Source organism: Indicator indicator, chromosome 22, assembly GCF_027791375.1.
Source record: "Indicator indicator isolate 239-I01 chromosome 22, UM_Iind_1.1, whole genome shotgun sequence".
Classification (NCBI taxonomy): domain Eukaryota; kingdom Metazoa; phylum Chordata; class Aves; order Piciformes; family Indicatoridae; genus Indicator; species Indicator indicator.
Window position 1 is genome coordinate 16,786,931 of NC_072031.1, and position 19,224 is coordinate 16,806,154.

Sequence of the window (19,224 nt, forward strand, 5' to 3'; positions counted from 1 at the left end):
CTTCCCTATGAGGCATTCAGGATTTCTCTAATGTCCTTGGACCTGCAGGGCTTCACCTAAACTGGTTCACTTGACTTGCTTGTGTGGATGTGCTGTAAGCACACAGCAGCATTCAAAAACCCTGGGGAAAGTGCCTCTACTTTAACTTGCAAGGCTCAGCTAGGGTCTTGCAATGAAGAAATCCCCTCCCTGCCCTGCTGCTCTAGCTGACCCCTGTTTTGTCTTCCATCTCTCTCACCTTCTGCTCTTTCATTCAGAAGCTTGGCAGAGAAGCCTTTAGACACTCATCTCTCAAATCAGAATTTCAACTAATCTGGTTTTGGTTTGGTTCCCCTGCCCCCAATCCCTCACCCCCCCCAAACCTGTTGAATTCTACCAGGTTGGAATACTACTGTACCTAAAGGCTTTTGCTGGATCACTCTCCACAGAAATCTCTGCTCAGGAGTGTGGGCTGCCCTCAGACAGGATGCCTCTGAGCTTGGAGTCTGGCCAAGTGAGAGGAGAAGTAGCTTTGAGCAGATAAATCTGCTTCCTTGCTTGACAAGCTGCTCTGCTTGGTAGCTTCCACTCCTTAAGCCCTAACGATACTTTTCTGTGCCCTAGCTGAGGTGTTGGGTTCCAAGAGATCAAGACCCTAGCAGTTCCCAAGGTTGCTGAGTGGTCTGATGTTGGTCTGCATGCTTATCAGAGCATGAGCAGGGCTCTCTGCAGTCTTGTCGTAGGCTCACAGAATGGTTTGGGTTGGAAGGGACCTCCGAAGGTCCCCCATCCAGTTCCAGCCCTATGTCATGGGCAGGGACACCTCCCACCAGCCCTTTGCTGCTCCTTTAGCTTTCAGATGCTTAAGAGCACTGTATTCCAGCTGCCATCTCAATCAGTTTTTGGTTTGGTTTTTAACTTGCTCTGATTTCCTTTGGTTTGTAGCACATTTTTAAACCCTCCTTTTCAAAATGTTGTCTTTTTTAATGCTTTCAGCTCTGCTTGTTTGTCCCCTTTTAATTTTTCGTTTTCCTTTTTTTTTTTTTTTTTTTTGGCATTTGCCTTTCTTTTTCCATCACCCTCTGGGATCCCCTCCCAAAATATTGACCCTGTGACCTGTGTGATCTTTCAACCCTACAAATTATTTCCTCCCTTCTTTTGGGGGCTTGGTTCTTCTCCACCTAGTAGTTTAAGACTAGGCAAAAATGCAAAGCAAGGCTTGAATAACTCTCCTCCAGTGAAAGAGCTGAAAGAACCCTCTGCAGTTGATGCCTTCCGATCCCGCAGCATCAGTGTGTCTGAACATGTGGTCCGCAGGTAGAGGCACTTTAAGTGGGGAAAATCCAAGAGCAACTCAGCACTTGGATGTTTGAACTGCAAGGGTGGGTGGCAGCAGGGTGGATTTTGCATGTGGGATGCTTGCATGACTTTGGTGCCCCAGGAAAAACCTGGCCTCAGGCACAGGGAAGAGGTTGGTGGATGTCTGATGGCTTCCCGATGCTGCCTGCTGGGTTCTGATATTGCACCCTGTGGTGTGTGTTTGGATTGTTTTGCCCTGTTCTCTGATGCTTTAGCACCAAAAAATGCTGGTTTCAAACTAAAGGTGGTGAAAGAAGGAAAAAAAACACCACCAACCACAATCACAAAACACAAACCAAAAGCAACAGAAAAGGAAAAAGGTTGCATTCTGTGCAAGGGAGAGACCTGGTCCACACTCGGCCAACCTGCAGTGACTGCCCCAGGAGAGGCTTTTGGTTCCTCTGCAAACTTAGGTACACAGAGATCATAGGATCACAGAATGGTCTGGGTTGGAAGGGACCTCCAAAGCTCATCCAGTCCAACCCCTGCAGGCAGCAGGGACATCCTCCACTTGATCAGGTTGCTCAGAGCCTTCTCCAGCCTCACCTTGAATAGCTCCAGGCATGGGGCCTCAACCACCTCCCTGGGCAACCTGTTGCAGTGTTCTAGGACCTTCATGGTGCAGAACTTGTTCCTCACATCCAATCTCAATCTGCTCTGCTCTCAGCATGGTTTGTGGGTCAATGGCACAAGGAGTTGTCTCACTCAGACACTGCACCCCAGCCTGTTACTGCAACCCTTCTCAACTGCCTTGCTGCTGTGGCTGGTTTGAAGGCAAACTCCTCTCTAGTCTTGTACCAGTTTCCCGTTCAGAGTGCAACTTTTTTCTGTCTCAAATTAGGTTTTACCAAGCTGTCGAATTTGGAGGGGTAAAAAAAAAATCAAGAAATCCCAGTCAATATGCAAAAGGGATGCAGCAGAGAAAAAAAATAAACCACAGGATTCTGAAGCTAAGTCTTGAGTGCCCCTGGTTGTGGCTTATGGGCAACATGCTGCCTGGGAAACTCTGCAGGTCATGGGATGCTTGCTCTCACGATAGATTAGCAAACTCAAAGCATGGTGCTGCTGCTTACTCTTTGCTTGGTGCGCTTGCCCATGGGCCACCCAGCATCAGAGAGCTGATGGACACTGACACCTTGCTCAGTCTCTCCAGTTAAAATGTGCTTCCTGCAGTGACAATCCACAAAGCACAAGGTGAGGCTGAGCCAGAACCAGCCTCATGCAGTCCTGGGTGTGAGGCCTGGGCAGCTCTCTGATCTGGCACATGCATGTGTGGCAGGTGGTGCTGCAGCAAAGTGTCTGTGGGGTGACAGGGACAGGCACTGTACTCTGTGATCTGGCACTTGGAAACCTTCTCTCCTAGCCGGATCCAAACGTCCATCACCAGTTCCAGCCTGGGCTCTGCAGATGAAAATTCAATGGCTCAGGCTGATGACAACTTAAAAACCCTCCACCTGGAGCTGACTGAGACCTGCCTGGACATGATGGCTCGCTACGTCTTCTCCAACTTCACTGCAGTGCCCAAGAGGTAGGGCTCAGCCCGTGGAGACCGGGGCAGAGGTGTTTGTGTTTGAGTTTCATTGTTCACTTTGAGTGGAAAATAACCATGGCCTGTGTGAGACCATAGAGGCATGGGATGGGTTGGGTTGGAAGGGACCTCCAAAGCTCATCCAGTCCCACCCCCTGCAGGCAGCAGAGACATCCTTCACCAGAGCAGGTTGCTCAGAGCCTTGTCCAGCCTCGCCTTGAATAGCTCCTGGGCCAGGCTTTGACAAGCCTTTTGGGGAAGGAATTGTTCCTCATGTCCAACCTAAACCTGCCCTGGTACAACCTGAGGCCATTTCCTCCTCTTCTATCTTGAAGGAACCTCCTATGTAGGCTCTGTGCTCTGCAGTCTTACAGCTGTGTTCATCACAAATGTGTTTGTAGGTCTCCTGTGGGTGAGTTTCTGCTGGCTGGAGGAAGGACAAAGACCTGGCTGGTTGGTAACAAGCTGGTGACCATCACTACGAGTGTTGGAACAGGCACAAGGTCCCTGCTTGGCCTAGACTCTGTAGAGCTCCAAAACAGCACAGAATCAAGGTAATTTGTACTCCCATTTCTAGAACGTTCCACCTACCAAAGTCACTTAAGCCCTGTTACAGTGCAGCTTTGGAGTTTTCCCCTTAGCAGAAGAGCAGTGTCTTGTTTGTCCAGCATGGCTGAGCCCTCTCTCAGTATCATCAATATCTTCTTTGTCCACAGCTCAGAGCCTGTTTTGCAAGTGAGACAAACCAAAGAGGCTCCAGCAAAACTGGAATCTCAAGCTGGGCAGCAGGTCTGCAGAGGCTCTCGAAACAGAGTCCGATCCATGTCTGGTAAATGCCTGTGCTGGAGTCTTACTGCCACTTCTGGGGCTGTGGCACAGGCTTGAGTCTCCAAGTGCCTGCTGAGGAGACCTGAGTCTAAACTGATCTGGGAATCTGGACCTGTCTGGTGTTTGATAGTGGGCAGGGAGCAGTGGCTTGTGGCCACGGGAGGGGTGGTGCTGCTCCTGCTTGCTGCTCCTTGCAGAAAAGCTTTGGTGTGTAGTGAAGTGGTGAGCACCAGCAGAGAGAATCACCTCTGGTTAGCTGACCTGGTGGGTTATAGGAAACACAGGAAAGGAAAAGTTCTCTTAAGTTCCCAAGCTTAAAAGGCTTCATGACTTCCAGCATGGGGGAGCTGAAAGGGACCTCTGGGGACCACCCACTTCAAACCCTGCGCCAGCAGGGCACCCACAGCAGCTTGCCCTGGAGCACAATGGCCAGGGCGGGTTGGAAGCTCTCCAGAAGAGACTCCACAATCCTCTGGGCAGCCTACTCCAGGACTCCAGCACCCTCACACCAAAGAAGTTTCTCCTCCTGTTCAGATGGAACCTCCTGGGTTCCAGTTTGTGCCCCTTGCCCCTTGTCCTGTCCCTGGGCACCACTGAGCAGAGTCTGGCTCCAGCCTCTTGCTCCCAGCCTTTATCTCTTGCTGAGCATTGCTCAGCTCCCCTCTGGGGCTGCTCTTCTGCCGGCTCTCAGCCCCAGGGCTCTCAGCCCCAGGGCTCTCAGCCTTTGCTCCTCTAGAGATGCTTCAGGCCCCTCAGCACCTCTGTAGCCTCTGCTGGACTCTCTCCAGCTGCAGAGTTCTCACTTGTGAGGTATTTTTAGTGTAACTAACCATGGGTCTCTTCCTGGTTTGTGCCTGTCTTCCTAGGTGGTCATGCCTTACGTGTGGGTGCCTTAGACAGCTCAGCCTCCCATTTTCCTGGTGGCTCAGCTTCCCAAGGGACACAGGCTCCTCCTGCTTCTGCATGTCGATCAGAGAAGACTGTTGCTGCTCCACAGACACCTCTGCAGAAGGAAAAAGCAAACTTAGCTGCCTATGTGCCACTGCTGACACAGGGGTGGGCAGAGATCCTCGTGCGCAGACCCACAGGTATCTAAACTATGGAGTCAGTTCTGACTTCCTCAGACACCAGAGCCTGGGTGAAGAAGGAAAACAAATTTAGTTGGAAATGGATCTCTTTATTGCTTACTCTCTCTTGAAACTAATAGAATGGTTTGGGTTGGAAGAGACCTTAAAGATCATCCTGGATGCTTTGAAATCACTATGTAGTGATTTCCCAAAAGTCCTGGGAAAAGATTGAAGCAAAGACTTCAATTTGTATAGTGAGTCCTGTTTCAGAGCTATAGGCAGTTAATACCAACCCTGCTTTACATTTCCTATCTGTTACCATGCTCTTGAATATCTCTCTGTGTGGTGGTGTAGATTACCATGCAGTTAGAAAAGGAGCAAGGGTATGCTCAAGCTCAACATCTGGAACGCTGGGAGGGGTACACCACTTGATGGGGAGTTGTCATTTCAACTGGAAGTTGTTTCATAAGAAAATAAGTGATCTGATACCAGCTGTGTAGCCTGGAGAAGAGGAGGCTCCAGGGAGACCTCAGAGCAGCCTGCCAGGACCTGAAGGGGCTACAGGAAGGCTGCAGAGGGACTGTTCCCAAAGGCCTGCAGGGACAGGATGAGAGGCAATGGTTTGAAATGAGAGCAGAGCAGATTGAGATTGGATGTGAGGAACAAGTTCTGCAGCAGGAGGCTGCTGGAACACTGCAACAGGTTGCCCAGGGAGAGAGCTGAGGCCCCATGCCTGAGGCTCTTCAAGGTGAGGCTGGAGAAGGCTCTGAGCAACCTGCTCTAGTGGAGGATGTCCCTGCTGCCTGCAGGGGGGTAGGACTGGATGAGCTTTGGAGGTCCCTTCCAAGCCAACCCATTCCATGCTCTCACTAATTGAAATGCCTGAGTGTTTTGGCTGCCTGTGGGGACTCTGCCATAGTCATGAGTCACCAAGCCAAGGATGGTGTTTGAAGAGCTTGGGGTGAAGAGCAGAGCACTGGGAGCTGCTTACTGCAAAGAGGAGATGGATCTATGATTAATCTTACCTAGAACTCAAAAATCCAAACCAGTTTGTGTCTTTTTTCCCAATGGGAATTGTATACTTCCTGGCATTGGCAATGCTTGGTACTCCTCCCTCTTTCTCTCTTGCCAGGTAACACCAGCTGGCTGATGAGTCTGGAGAACCCACTCAGCCCATTCTCTTCAGATATTAACAACATGCCCCTGCAGGAGCTCTCCAATGCTCTAATGGCTGCAGAAAGGTTTAAGGAACACCGAGAAACAGCTCTCTATAAATCCCTCTCTGTCCCCTCCTCCAGCCTGGCCACTGGGACAGCCAAGCCATCACTTCTGCAGCGTTCCAACACAGGTGAGAGATGTGACAGCAGCAGTGTGGCCAGCACAGCTGTCACCAGCCTCTAAGGCCTGTTGAGGTCACTGCAGGTCTTCTGGAGCAGTGAAGTTAGCAGCATGAGTAATAACACAGCAGCGAGGAGGGGAACCAGTTCTTGTCCCTAGAAACTGTCATTGGAAAATTCCCTTCCCCCTTGCTTCTGATGTTCCATCAGAAAAGAACTTCTCTTTCTTGAAGAGAAGAAAGAGAAGGAATGTGCTTCTGTGGATGGTTCAATGTCTTTCATGCTGTTTCCCAAATGAAAATGAACCAAGTCATGGATCTTTTCCCTCTTCCACTTGCTTGGAACTGATCTGGGCATCCACATGTGGACAGATCTTCCCATGCAGTGTTTCCATTTCCATTTGTCTCCAGTATGGGCATTTGTGTTGGGCATGGAGAGGGCTGCATTCCTGAGAGAATGGCCTGGTGCAAAGCCTTGCCAGCCTGGCGCAGCTGGTTGCTGCTGTTTGGGCTGGACCAAATCAGACTGACTGGTACAGTAGGACACAACAGAATGCAGCTCCTGGGGGCTGTGGATTTGTTCACCTCTTAGAGAGTGCTCAGCCTTCAGACTGGTGCAGTTTAATCAGTTTCTTTTAATGGCTTCATTTTACCTGAGTGCCCAAGGATTTCCTGTAATTCTGGGGCTAGTTCACCTCTAAAAGAGCTGCTAATGTTGAGGGGGTTGGTGGTGGCCAACAGCCTAAAGTTGTAAAGCTTTGTGTAATCCCTGCTCAGAGTCAACAACCTCTAACACAGAGGGGCTGAGCCCTGCCAAAACTGAGCAGTGCTCACAGCAGACAAGGGATTTTTTGGGAAGGTGGCAGCAATCATAGGATCATGGAATGGTTTGGGTTGGAAGGGACCTCCAAAGCTCATCCAGTCCAACCCCTGCAGGCAGCAGGGACATCCTCCACTAGAGCAGGTTGCTCAGAGCCTTCTCCAGCCTCACCTTGAAGAGCTCCAGGCATGGGGCCTCAGCTCTCTCCCTGGGCAACCTGTTGCAGTGTTCCAGCAGCCTCCTGCTGCAGAACTTGTTCCTCACATCCAATCTCAATCTGCTCTGCTCTCATTTCAAACCATTGCCCCTGGTGCTGTCCCTGCAGGCCTTTGGGAACAGTCCCTCTGCAGCCTTCCTGTAGCCCCTTCAGGTCCTGGCAGGCTGCTCTGAGGTCTCCCTGGAGCCTTCTCTTCTGCAGGCTGAATAACCCCAGCATCCTCAGCCTGTCCTCCCAGCAGAGCTGCTCCAGCCCCCTGATCATTTTTGTGGCTATAGATTATGTGGAGATATGATTCGAATTCTGGCTTTCAGGTTTGTTTTAAACAGGCCGGAATGTGATTTGGCAGTGCTGGGATAAGAGTTGGACTCAATGATCTTAAAGATCTTTTCCTACCTTAATGATTCAATGATTCCATGATTCCATGATCTTTAGGATTTCAGAATGTGCAGGCACAAAATTAGGATAAAACTCAAATGATCACCTTATACAAAAAGATTTAAATCCTTATCCATGACCAGTTTTATTGAGCTGTGGTGTTTGGTGCCAGCTGAAGGCAGCACCCACCCAAATGCCCCTCCTCTGGCAGGCTGAGAAGACTCTTTTTGGCCACATTCTTCTTAACACAGCTCCTGCTTGACAGAGCTGGCTGCTGAATGAATGTGTGGATTCTTTTTGCTGTCAGACTGTCACATTCATGTTGGTTTCCCTCTTCAGAGGTTAAAACCGTGTGAATCTTTCTCATATTTCTACTCTTCAGGCTGTCTCTGGGGTTAGAAATTCTCTTCTAGCCCAAAATGTGTAGGTGAGGAAGAGCTCAGGCAGGTTTCTGTGCTTAGGGCATCGCTGAGGAGTTTCCTCTTTCTAAACCTCACCAGGATACATCCTTCAAATAGGGCAGTTTGGGTCTTGTGGTGGGTTGACAATTCCCCCCAGTATTAAATTGCCAGCCAAGCCCAGGTGGAAGCAAAAGCTGTATTTACAGGGAAAACTACAATCTGCAAGGAGATGCAATGAGTATGTACAAATATATACAGCATTGACAATATTTACAGGTATCTACAATTTATAAACAGCACAAGAACCACCCTGGCTGAAAACCAGGGGAGCCAGAAACAGCTTTTCTTTTTTTTTTTTCCTCCCTGCCCTCATCTTTACCCCCCTGGACACAAAGGGACAAGAGAAAACAGCAGAGAGTTATTTTGTTGTACTCAGCCACAACAAAGAACACAGCCAAGGTCAGCAAAGCCAAGCAGAAGGCACAAGTTAGTGTGTCCCAGAGCAAGGAAGCAAAAAGAGAGACAGCTTACACTACCAGCCTTATGGTTATTACCTCTCCAATGGATTGTTTAGAACTTATCAGTATTTTCCTTTTTGCATCCAATGGTGATTTATTTACATTCTACTACTTTCTGTTCAAGATCTGTGGAAAATTTTAAAGGTACATCCTAAAACTGCCACAGGTCTGTGTTGTTTGAATGTCTTTATGCCTCCTTATTCATGTTGTAGTCCTTAGAGTGTCCCTTTGGCATCTGGTGAGCTTATCCCCAGCTTGCTCCTTCCTTTTGGTTTGATTTCTTTATTTCTTTGTTTTTCAATAGGCTTTTGGTTACATTTTAAACTCTGTACTTTTTCATTGGGTTTTGATTTGATTTGGTTTTGGGTTTTTTTTTCATATAGTCTCTCCTTCCTTTTTGATGTAGCTGCTCACTTGATTTCCCTTTGCAGTGGCCTCTTTCTCTTCCATGTACCAGTCCAGTTGTCAAGGGAAGTTGCACAGGAGCATATCCTGGGCAGGTATATTTATATATCTTTAAGGAAACAAACCCAACCAAAGTATTGCCATAGAAGAACACCTCTGATTCATAGACAATGTATCCCTCATCCTTCATCTCCCCTTCCATGTCTCCTGTCTGTACCCAGTCTCATTACTCTCAACAAATGGGATCTTGACTAGCATGAAGAAGTCCAAGCCAGACCCAACATCTGCAAGCTCAGACCATTTCTTAAAGCAGCTTTGGTTTTAACTGGGGTGGGCTGTGAGGCATGAGGCAGGGCATCAATTAAAGGCCAAATGACTGAGTGGCTTGATTCATTGAATCACTTCTTGATTAATTTCTTTCCAGCTCCATGTTACAGCTGGCCCTTTACAAGCTCCCACTTCTCAAAATAGCACAGCAGGAGCAGGTTTCAGGCATTTCAGGGACAAGCTGCCCTGAAATGACATCCTATGGACTCAGCCCACAGGAATCTGTCAGAACTGGGCATAGAAAAGCTGGAAGGAGCTGATTTATGTACCTGAGGTCTATATAAAACCTGACATTACCACAGATACTGCTTCCAAGTTTTGTCTATAATGAAGAGGAAACACATCCCAGGGCAAAAGCTGCTCAGAGCCTAGCCTGGAGGCTCTAAAGCAGCATTGAATCTTTCTCCATTTCAGTAAAATGAACCAAAGTGGAGATCCAGTTGCCTACCTTACGAGCACACCACCTGCATTGCTTTGCTAATCTGCAGTGCTTTCTGATTTTAATTAGAGGGCTTGAAATGGCTTTCTGCCTCCTTTTTTCTCACTAGAAAATTCTTTTCAAAGCAGCAGGGTGTTTGGAAGCTCTGGTGATGGTTGTCACAAGCCTCTTACCAGCAACACAACCACACTGCAGGAAAATATTGTTCCCTGCTTCTTGTCTCTGTTCATATTCTTCTCTTCCCACCTAAAGCATAATTAGGCAGTGCTCAGATTATGTGAAACCAGCAGTAAGGCTGGCAGTTGTGGGGGAGCTCAGGGAGCTTGGAAGCACTGGCTGTGTGCAGCTGTGTTCTGGCTTGGACAGCTAACCAGATCAGCACGTTGTTTGGGGTTGTTTTGGTTGTGTGTTCAGAAGGTTTTGTGTGTGCAATGCTAATTCTTAATTGCTTCTTTGAAATAACTTTGGTCCTGCGAGCTGAAATCAACCCAGGAAAAGCTGCTTTAGTGATTTATTTTGTTTGGGTTTTTTGTTACTTTAATTTTGCTGATTTGGTTATTTTTTTAATATAATTTGTGTGTGTGTGTGCTGATTTTATTTTACTTTTTAATTTTACTTTGGAAAACAAATCTTGGCCTTTCAGATTGGTCTTCCAGTCCCTTGTGTGCATAATGGGAAGCCTCCTGTTCTCCAGCCTTTTCCTCAGGATTAAAAAAAAAAAAAAAAAAAAAAAAAGTTAAATTTCAAAAAACCCAAGGTTAAGAGTGGAGCCTTTGGTCAGACTCATCCCTGTGCTCAGGGTCACTGCCTTCTCTACCACAGGCAGGGCTTCCAAGGAGCTTTCCTGTGGGTGTGGTTTCATTAAGCCAGGTGCAGGTTTCCCAGTACTGCTGCAGTGCTCCTCCTGCTCTCTTTGACCTTTCAGACACCCAGGGCTGAATTGTTTTGCTTCTACTGAGACATACTTGGAAAACCGCCAAGTTGCACCTCAACAGCTCCTGGTGAAATTCTTCATATCCTTCTAGGCCACTAGAAGGCACAGGAGCATTGCAAGATGAGACAACCATATCCTTGCCCAGAGCTCATGTCCTCCCTGCCTGGATAATGATGAACTTTTTATGCTAGTCTTGTACTTTCTTACATCTCTGTAGTTCCTGTCTGTCCTGATAACCAAGCATTGGTGTCCAAGGTCCCATTTCCTCATCCTGTCCCCTTCTTGTTCATCAGTAACAACTGGAACCAGCTGCACTGCTCTGGACCCAAGGAGATGCAGCCCTTTGCTGTGAGGGTGAGGTGATCAGGAATGCTGTACACCAAAGAGCAGCCAGGAGCAAGTCTGACATGACAAACAATCAGAGCAGTCAGTCAATGTGGCCTTCCATTGAAATCCCACAGGGAAAAGGCTGGTACTTGAGAGGAGAGGAGGGGGCCTGCCCAGCTGGGCCTCTCTACAGACTTCAGTTCTTCTGCCTTGTGTCTCGGTAGAGTCCGCGGTGGTGCTGGAGGAGGGCAGCCCCTTGGAGATGGAGCTGAAGGAGGCTGAGTCCCCAGATGAGTCTCCAGAGAGTGAAGACATTGACACTTCATGTTCTGAACAAGTCCCGAGTGAGGAAAGGTTTGGTAAACCCCACGAGTCTTACAGCAGGGTAAGAGGAAACAGGCTGACCAGTTCTGGACCTTTCAAACCCATCCAACCCAACCCCCTGCAACCAGCAGGGACATCCCCAACCAGAGCAGGCTGCTCAAGAGCCCCAAGCAACCTGACCTGGGATGGTGCCAGAGATGGGGCAGTTCCCCCGTCTCTGGGCAATCTGAGCCAGGGTATCACCACCCTCAATGCCAAAAATGTCTCCCTTCTCTGTAGTTCAAGTCTCTCTTTTAGTTTCAAACGTGTAACCTTTTGGGCTGTGAGCACACAGTGATGGCTCCTGGCCAGCTTCTCACCCACCAGCACCCCCAAGTCCTTTGCACAGAGCTGCTCTCCAGCCCTTCATCCCCCAACCTGGATTGATACCAAGGATTGTCCTGACCCTACTGCAGGACCTTGCACTTGCCCTTGTTGAACCTCAGGAGGTTCTACTTCTCCAGCTTGCCCCAATGAACCCTTCTTGGCACCATCTGAAAGAGCTCACTAGTGATGTCAAAATGCAGATGGACCTCTGCTAGAGACTTTGGGTGGCTTGGGTGGCAGAGCAGCAGAAGTACAGGCCCATGTTGTGCAGGGTCCTTGATCTCCAGTGGGCACCTTTCTACTCACCTCTCACTGGACCTGTCAGGGGGTGCCTCAAGCATTACTATTGTCAGCTTTTATTTTGCCTGCCAGGAAAACTTCTCATCATTGTTTCTCCCACTTTAAGTCCTCCTCAACCTCCAGCCAAGATGAAAAATCTCTGAAGTCTGAAGAGCTGGTGGAGGGTGGCATTCCCATCGGGAGAGTGCTGCCATCGGAGGAGGGACGCAGGCTGGAGGAGCTTTCCTTCCAGCCAGCCCAGCCCCTCAGCAAGTCCAGCTCCTCCCCCGAGCTGCAGACACTGCAGGAGGTTCTCAGAGATGCCAACGGCAGAGAAGTAACAAGGAGGCTGAGCACAGAAGTGAAGTCCAAGTCCCAGTCAGGGAACCTGGAAGGGGAAGGGCTGGGCAGTTGGCTGGGCAAGGGAGAGGACACCAGAGGGGCTAGGCTAGGGGGGCTGGATGGCACTGGCCCTGCCACCTCCCCTCGCTCCCCCTCTGGGCACCGACCCCGAGGATACACCATCTCTGACTCAGCCCCATCCAGGAGGGGCAAGAGGATTGAGAGAGATGCCTTCAAGAGCAGAACTGCAGCTTCCAATGCTGAGAAAGTACCTGGAATAAACCCCAGGTGGGTGCTGGAGCTTCTCTGAAGCTAGAAATGGTGAGCTCAGAATTGCTCCTGTCTGCCTTTGGAGCAGGGGGTTTGTGCATCTGCTGTTGTTTGACACCAGCATTGCCTGCCTGGCAGGGCTCTGTTACAAGCCATGGGCAGTCCATCCTCTAAAATGTCTCTAGGAGATGAGTAACTCCCTGGTAGCCTTTTAATTGCCTCTCTTTTTTCCTGTACCTAATGCTTTCTTACATCCAGTAGAGCCAAACTGACTTCTTTTTTATGGTAACAGGACCCTTCCCCCCCCCACCTTTCTCCTTCAGCTTCGTGTTTCTGCAGTTGTACCACTCCCCATTCTTTGGTGATGAGAACAACAAACCCCTTTTGTTGCCAAATGAGGTAGGCAGAGGTGATTTTGGTTTTCCTTTTTAAATTCTTGTAGTTAATCTTTGGGGGACATGAATGGCAGCGATGAATGTACAGCTCAGATGGTGTGATTTAAAGGTGTTTCCCTCTCAGACCCCATTCTGCTGCCTCCCTTTTAGACTGAGTTGGAGATGCTGGGTTATTTGGCTGGTGCTGTGCCAGGGTCCCAGCCAGCAGGCAGGGTGATCTGTGGAGTTCTGGGTTTTGCTATTGGGAGGAGTTCAGGATGAAAACTGAGCAGTAGGTGACCATGGCAAGATGTCACTGGGAGAGACATCTCAGCTCGCCACAGAATTTGCAGTGGCCAAGAAGCTTTCTGTGGTTGTGTGAAAAATTTGTCATAAACTTGCTGGAGAAGTAGTGCTGGAATGAGGTTCCTGAGAGCTGAGCACCACAGAGCTCCTGATCATTTCCCTTCCCTTTAGGTTTGGGTGATCAGGGGGTGGGGAGCCTGTGGTGATGGCTGATGTTGGAAGTGTTCCTCAGAGCAAGAGAGGTTCACACCTGGAGCTTTATTTGTCATGGCAGCTGCATCTTACCCCTGGAGTCTGCCAGGTGAACCTCCTCTAAGGCACAGAACCAGGGAGCTCTGGACCCTGCACCAATGGTGCTCCATGCCCTTGCCGAGCAGGGCAGATGCACTCAGGAAGACACCAGTGGGGGTCAGGACCCTGTGCTGTCACTGTGCTGCCCTTGCAGGGAGGGCAGTGGGAGGGTGCAGGTGGAGTTGTAAAGCTGTGGGCAATGCTTTGTTTGCAGACATTCGAGAGGTCAGTGCAGCTCCTGGACCAGATCCCCTCCTACGACACACACAAGATTGCTGTGCTCTACGTGGGGGAGGGCCAGGTGAGCTCAGCCCTCCTGGCTGCACCACCACAGGCACCACTGCTCCAGCTCTGAGATTTCACAGAGTCACAGCCTGCTTTGACATGGAAAGAACCTTTAAGGTCATCCAGTCAAACCCCAAGGTCATCCAGACATCCCCAACCAGAGCAGGTTGCTCAGAGCTGCAAACAGCCTGACCTGGGCTGGTTTCAGGGTGGGACATCTCCCACCTCTCTGGGGAGCTTGGACCAGGGTCTCACCATCCTCAGTGTAACAAATCTTTTGCTGCTCTCCAGTCTGAATCTCCCTCTTTCAGTTCAAACCATCCCCCCTTGTCCTGGTATAAGAGGCCCTGATCAAAAGTGTGTCCCCAGGTTTCTTCTGATCCCCTTTAAGCCCTGAAGAGCCACCAGAAGGTTTCCTGGAGTCATCTCCAAGCTGAACAATTTCTCCTTCTCCCATGGTGGCCTTGCTTTTCCTTACTTTGTTGTACTAAAATCAGTCTTGATGAAGCCCTTCTAGGAGGGCACTAAGCCAGCAGCTGGTGCTGCTGGGGTGCTCTCAGCACTGCCCATGGGGCTCCCATCTTCTTCCCCAGAGCAACAACGAGATCGCCATCCTGTCCAACGAGCACGGCTCCTACCGCTACACCGAGTTCCTGACCGGCCTGGGCAAGCTCATTGAGCTCAAGGACTGCCAGCCAGATAAGATCTACCTCGGTGGCCTGGATGTGTGTGGGGAGGATGGGCAGTTCACCTACTGCTGGCATGATGACATCATGCAAGGTGAGGAGGCTCCTGGGGCGGGGAGGGATGGTCTTTTCTCATCTGACCCTTTCCTTTCTAGGGCTGGGGCTCTGTTCTCCCTTTCAGAGTCACAGAATGGAAGGGGTGGAAGGGACCTCCAGAGGCCATCTAGTTCAACCCCCATGCCAAGGCAAGGTCACCTAGAAAAGATCACACAGGAACACATCCAGACATGATTGGAATGTCTCCCAAGATGGAGACTCCACCACCTCCCTGGGCAGACTGCTCCAGGGCTTGACCACTCTTGCAGGAAAGAGATTGTTCCTAATCTCCAACCTGATCCACCCCAGCACAGTTTCGGGACATCTCTTTTCCTTCTGTCACCTAATACTAGGGAACAGAGACCAATCCCTACCTGGCTCCACCCTCTTCTCAGGGAGCTGTAGACAGCAATGAGGTCTCTCCTCAGCCTCCTCTTCTCCAGGCTGAACACCCCCAGCTCCCTCAGCTGCTCCTACCCAGCGCTGTTCTCCAGACCCTTCCCCAGCTTTGTTGCCCTTCTCTAGACCTGCTCCAGGACCTCAATGTCCTTCTTGGAGTGGGGGGCCTAAAACTGACCTCAGGACTCAAGATGTGACCTTGCTAGTGCTGGACAGACGGGGACAATCCCTGCCCTGCTCCTTCTGGCCACTGTATTGGGAGAGCAGAGCTTTTATTTTCCATTCTGGTGCTGTTGGTGCTACTCTGTGGCCATTTGCTGCTTGCAGCACTGCGTGCAGCCCAGCCTGAGGACTCCTCTGTCTCCCCTGCAGCCATTTTCCACATTGCCACCCTGATGCCTACGAAGGATCTGGACAAATATCGCTGTGACAAGAAGAGACACCTTGGCAATGACTTTGTTTCTATCATTTACAACGATTCTGGAGAAGACTTTAAACTGGGCACCATAAAGGTACAAGGTTTGACTTGTGGATGGCTTCCAAAAGAGGCTGGTGGCTGCTTGCAGAACCTTTGTCTCGTGTGTGTTCTCTCAGCAAATAGCTTGGACATCTTGGGGGGTTGTTGGCCTTGCTGGGTTCACCTGTGTGTGGCATTCACAGGGCTCACTCTGGCTGCCAGGGGAATGTTGGTTTGTGGGGCTTTTTTGCCTATTTGATTGTTTTCTCCTCAGGGGCAGTTCAACTTTGTGCATGTCATCATCACTCCACTCGACTATGACTGCAACCTGGTGACGCTGCAATGTCGCAAAGGTAGGAACCCTGTGGCCTCTGGTTGTGGCCTTTCCTCTGCTGACAGATCCCACAGCTGCCTTCACCTGCAGGGCTTTTGTGTCTCAAAAGGAAAAACTGGCAGGAGAAACTCTGTGAAAACACTTTGCTGCCCACTTATGACTGGATATGACCTGTTCATGCCCAAGATAAGCAGCATCTTCCCAGGGTACTGCTCAGACTACCCCAGAATCCCAGCACGAGGGGGTGGGAAGGGGCCTCTGGAGATCACCCACTTCAACCCCTGTTCAGGCAGGGCACCCACAGCAGCTTGCCCAGGAGCACAGTGGCCAGGGGGGCTTGGAAACTCTCCAGACCAGGAGACTCCACAACCTCTCTGGGCAGCCTGCTCCAGGCCTCCAGCACCCTCACACCAAAGAATTTTCTCCTCCTGTTCAGATGGAACCTCCTGGGTTCCAATTTGTGCCCCTTGCCCTTGTCCTGTCCCTGGGCACCACTGAGCAGGTCTGGCCCCAGCCTCTTGCTCCCCAGCCTTCAGCTGTTGCTGAGTATTGCTCAGGTCTCCTCTGGGGCTGCTCTTCTCCAGGCTCTCAGTCCCAGGGCTCTCTCTCAGTCTTTCCTCCTCACAGAGCTGCTCCAGGCCCCTCACCATCTTTGTGGCCTCCACTGGACTCTCTCCAGCAGTTTGCTTTCTCTCTTGAACTGGGGAGCCCAGAACTGGACCCAGGAGTCCAGCTGTGGCCTCCCTAGGAAAGAGTAGAGAGGATGAGAACCTCCCTTGAGTTGCTGCTCATGCTCTTCTTCATGCACCCCAGGAGACCCTTGGCCTTCTTGGCTACAAGAGCACATTGCTGCCTCATCTATCTTCCTGCAAAGTATAACAAGTCCCTCTAACAATTGGTTGGGAATACTGGAGGAGATCTGAGGTGGAGGTCCCTGTGCCTTTGGCCTCTGCAGGACCTGGTAGCCAGTCTTGGCTCCATGTGAGCTCAGCAGTGCTGGTGCCTTCTGCAGGGGCATCTTCTTCGCTCTTACCAAAGGGGCACTTCTGAGGTGGTGTTTGCTCACACTTTGGTTCAATGTGGTAAGAAGCCCAGTCGGGTCTCCTCAGACCTTCACAGAGCAGCCAGAATTTGAGAGACAGTTGTGTTATGTGCAAGTTCTGCTGCAGGTGGAGCTGTAGAGCTTGATGAGAACTTCTGAGTTTCTGTGACCTTCAGGTTATTTTGCTGATTTAGTTCCTGGCAGCACTTGGCTTGTTCCAAACTGTCTCACAGCAAAGGTCTTGCTTTCAAATACAGACATGGAGGGCCTTGTGGACACCAGTGTTGCCAAGATCATCTCTGACAAGAACCTGCCCTTTGTAGCCCGTCAGATGGCCCTGCATGCCAACGTGAGTGCCTCTGGGCTCCCTCAGACCTCCTGGCCCTAGCTGGGCTCTTGGTGTGGCGCCAGCTGCCAAGGGGCTTGCTGCAGCAGGTTCTCTGCTTCAGGGACTGCTGTCCAGTTATGACCTGGGGCTTGCCTCCAGCTGCTGTCAAACTCTACTGGAACCTTCTAGTGAAAGTTGTTGTCATGGTGATGTTCAAGTGTCTCCTGCCCTGCTCTCTCCCCACATCAGATGGCTTCCCAGGTGCACCACAGCCGCTCAAACCCCACTGACACCTACCCCTCCAAATGGATCGCTAGGCTGCGGCACATCAAGAGGCTGAGGCACAGGGTGAGTCCAGGGCTCTGCTCCTGCTATGGGGCACTGGGCCCTGCCTCACCATCCTGCTACAGACCAGAAAGTCATGGGGCAAGAGGAGCAGAGTCATAGAACAGAGTCATTTTGGTTGGAGAAAACTTTGAAGATTCATAGAATGGGTTGGGTTAGAAGGGATCTCAAAGCTCATCCAGTTCCACCCCCCCTGCCATGGGCAGGGACACCTCCCACCAGCCCAGCTTGCTCAAGGCCTCATCCAGCCTGGCCTTGAACATCTCCAGGGAGGAGGCATCCACAGCCTCCCTGGGCAACCTGTTCCAGTGGCTCCCCCCACTCCCTGGAAAGAATTTCTTCCTCATCTCCAGTCTCAATCTCCCTTCAAGTCCAACCGTTTCTGACTCTGCCAAGGCTGGTGCTAGCTGCAAGATGTGTGTGAAGGGCAGAGTGCAGCTATTGTGGGAATGAGCAGCGGACTGATGCAGGGCTAGGCTGGTGAGCTTCCAGACAGCCTCCCTGGTGGCAAAGGGACTTGGAGACCCCAAACTGCAACCACTTGGCACCATGGAGTAGAATAGAATCACAGAATGCAGAATGCATTGGTGGGGAAGAGACCTATATAGCTCATCCAGTCTAACCCCCTGCAGCCAGCAGGGACATCCCCAACCAGAGCAGGTTGCTCAGAGCCACAAACAACCTGACCTGGGACAGTGCCAGGGATGGGGCAGCTCCCACCTCTCTGGGCAACCTGGGCCAGGGTCTCACTACCCTCAATCCCAGGCTAGGGGCTGTAGAACAAAGCTGTCCTGAGGAACCTCTCCTGCCCTGATTGAGAGTGCAGAGCTTGAGAGCTCATCTGTTCTCATTTGACTTTCAGCTTCGTGAAGAAACCCAGTACCAGACTCCTGGCCTTCCCCTGCAGATGCATCCCTCTGCTCCCAGCAAGGCCCCTGCCCAGCTCCCTCAGGACCCTCCTGCCACCTATGAGACCGGGCAGCGGAAGAGGCTGATCTCCTCAGTGGACGACTTCACCGAGTTCGTGTAGCCCCCAGAAGCTCAGGGGGGGCTTGTGCTGGGCCTCCCTGAGGCTGCAGGGAGGTGGGGGAGCAGGGTCTGCAGGTGCTTGGCATGGAACTATAGCTGGAGGCTCCAGTGTTGCACTCACTCCAACTGCCTGATGAAGAAGCCCAGCAGCTCCACCTGTTCTGTTTGTATTTGGGTTCAGCTCTTTCAAGGCTTCCATCTCCAGTGGGTGCAGAACCTTTCTTTGGACTCCTTCCACACCAGCACCTGCTGGAAGCAGAATCTTATCTTCTGAAGCTCATCATGGAGTTGGATGGTCCAGGAATTGTGGGAATCTGGATGGTTTTATTGAGAATGAACCACGAAGGGCTGAAAATCCAGCTGCCCTTTCTAAGCACCCTGGGATTCCAGCACCTCTCAGCACCTGAACTCTGCAGGGTCTCAGATGGGTTCTGCTGCCAGCTGTGGTGGGAGTTCAGCTGGGTGCTGCTTCACCTTCCCAAGGTTGATCTCCATTCTGACAGATGCAGAGCAACCCTCACCCCATGCAGCAGGAAGAATTTCACTGCCACAGCTGGCACACAGCTGGGAGGTGGATAGCCAATGGTGGAGCTGGGCCATGGATCCTGGGCTGCCCACTGTGATCCCTGACTGCAAGGAGTCAGCCAGAGGCCAGACCTGGAATTTCCAAGGGCTGCAGCAACACTGGGGTTAACCTCACCCTCTCCATGCCCTCAGGAAATCCTATTTGAGAGACCTCTGCCATGTCTTTGGGCACCATCTCAGAAGGTTTTGCCTGCTGCACTAAAGCACAGTGCCCAGTGTCTCC

The 19,224-nt window shown here is 50.9% G+C and overlaps 1 protein-coding gene across 1 annotated transcript in view; it reads left to right on the forward strand.

Annotated features, from left to right (window-relative positions):
• The window catches only part of TSC2 (TSC complex subunit 2), a 39,519-nt gene extending 20,623 nt beyond the window's left edge, over window positions 1-18,896 (forward strand). Inside the window, exons 25-40 of the mRNA XM_054391348.1 lie at window positions 1,168-1,296; window positions 2,702-2,866; window positions 3,268-3,420; window positions 3,583-3,695; window positions 4,561-4,782; window positions 5,894-6,109; window positions 11,088-11,248; window positions 11,960-12,462; window positions 12,768-12,843; window positions 13,630-13,716; window positions 14,294-14,480; window positions 15,254-15,393; window positions 15,613-15,691; window positions 16,972-17,063; window positions 17,292-17,390; window positions 18,250-18,896. Coding sequence (XP_054247323.1) covers window positions 1,168-1,296; window positions 2,702-2,866; window positions 3,268-3,420; window positions 3,583-3,695; window positions 4,561-4,782; window positions 5,894-6,109; window positions 11,088-11,248; window positions 11,960-12,462; window positions 12,768-12,843; window positions 13,630-13,716; window positions 14,294-14,480; window positions 15,254-15,393; window positions 15,613-15,691; window positions 16,972-17,063; window positions 17,292-17,390; window positions 18,250-18,417 — 2,590 coding nt within the window. The 3' untranslated portion in view covers window positions 18,418-18,896. The remainder of the gene's footprint in view (window positions 1-1,167; window positions 1,297-2,701; window positions 2,867-3,267; window positions 3,421-3,582; window positions 3,696-4,560; window positions 4,783-5,893; window positions 6,110-11,087; window positions 11,249-11,959; window positions 12,463-12,767; window positions 12,844-13,629; window positions 13,717-14,293; window positions 14,481-15,253; window positions 15,394-15,612; window positions 15,692-16,971; window positions 17,064-17,291; window positions 17,391-18,249) is intronic.
• Window positions 18,897-19,224: the final 328 nt, after the last annotated feature.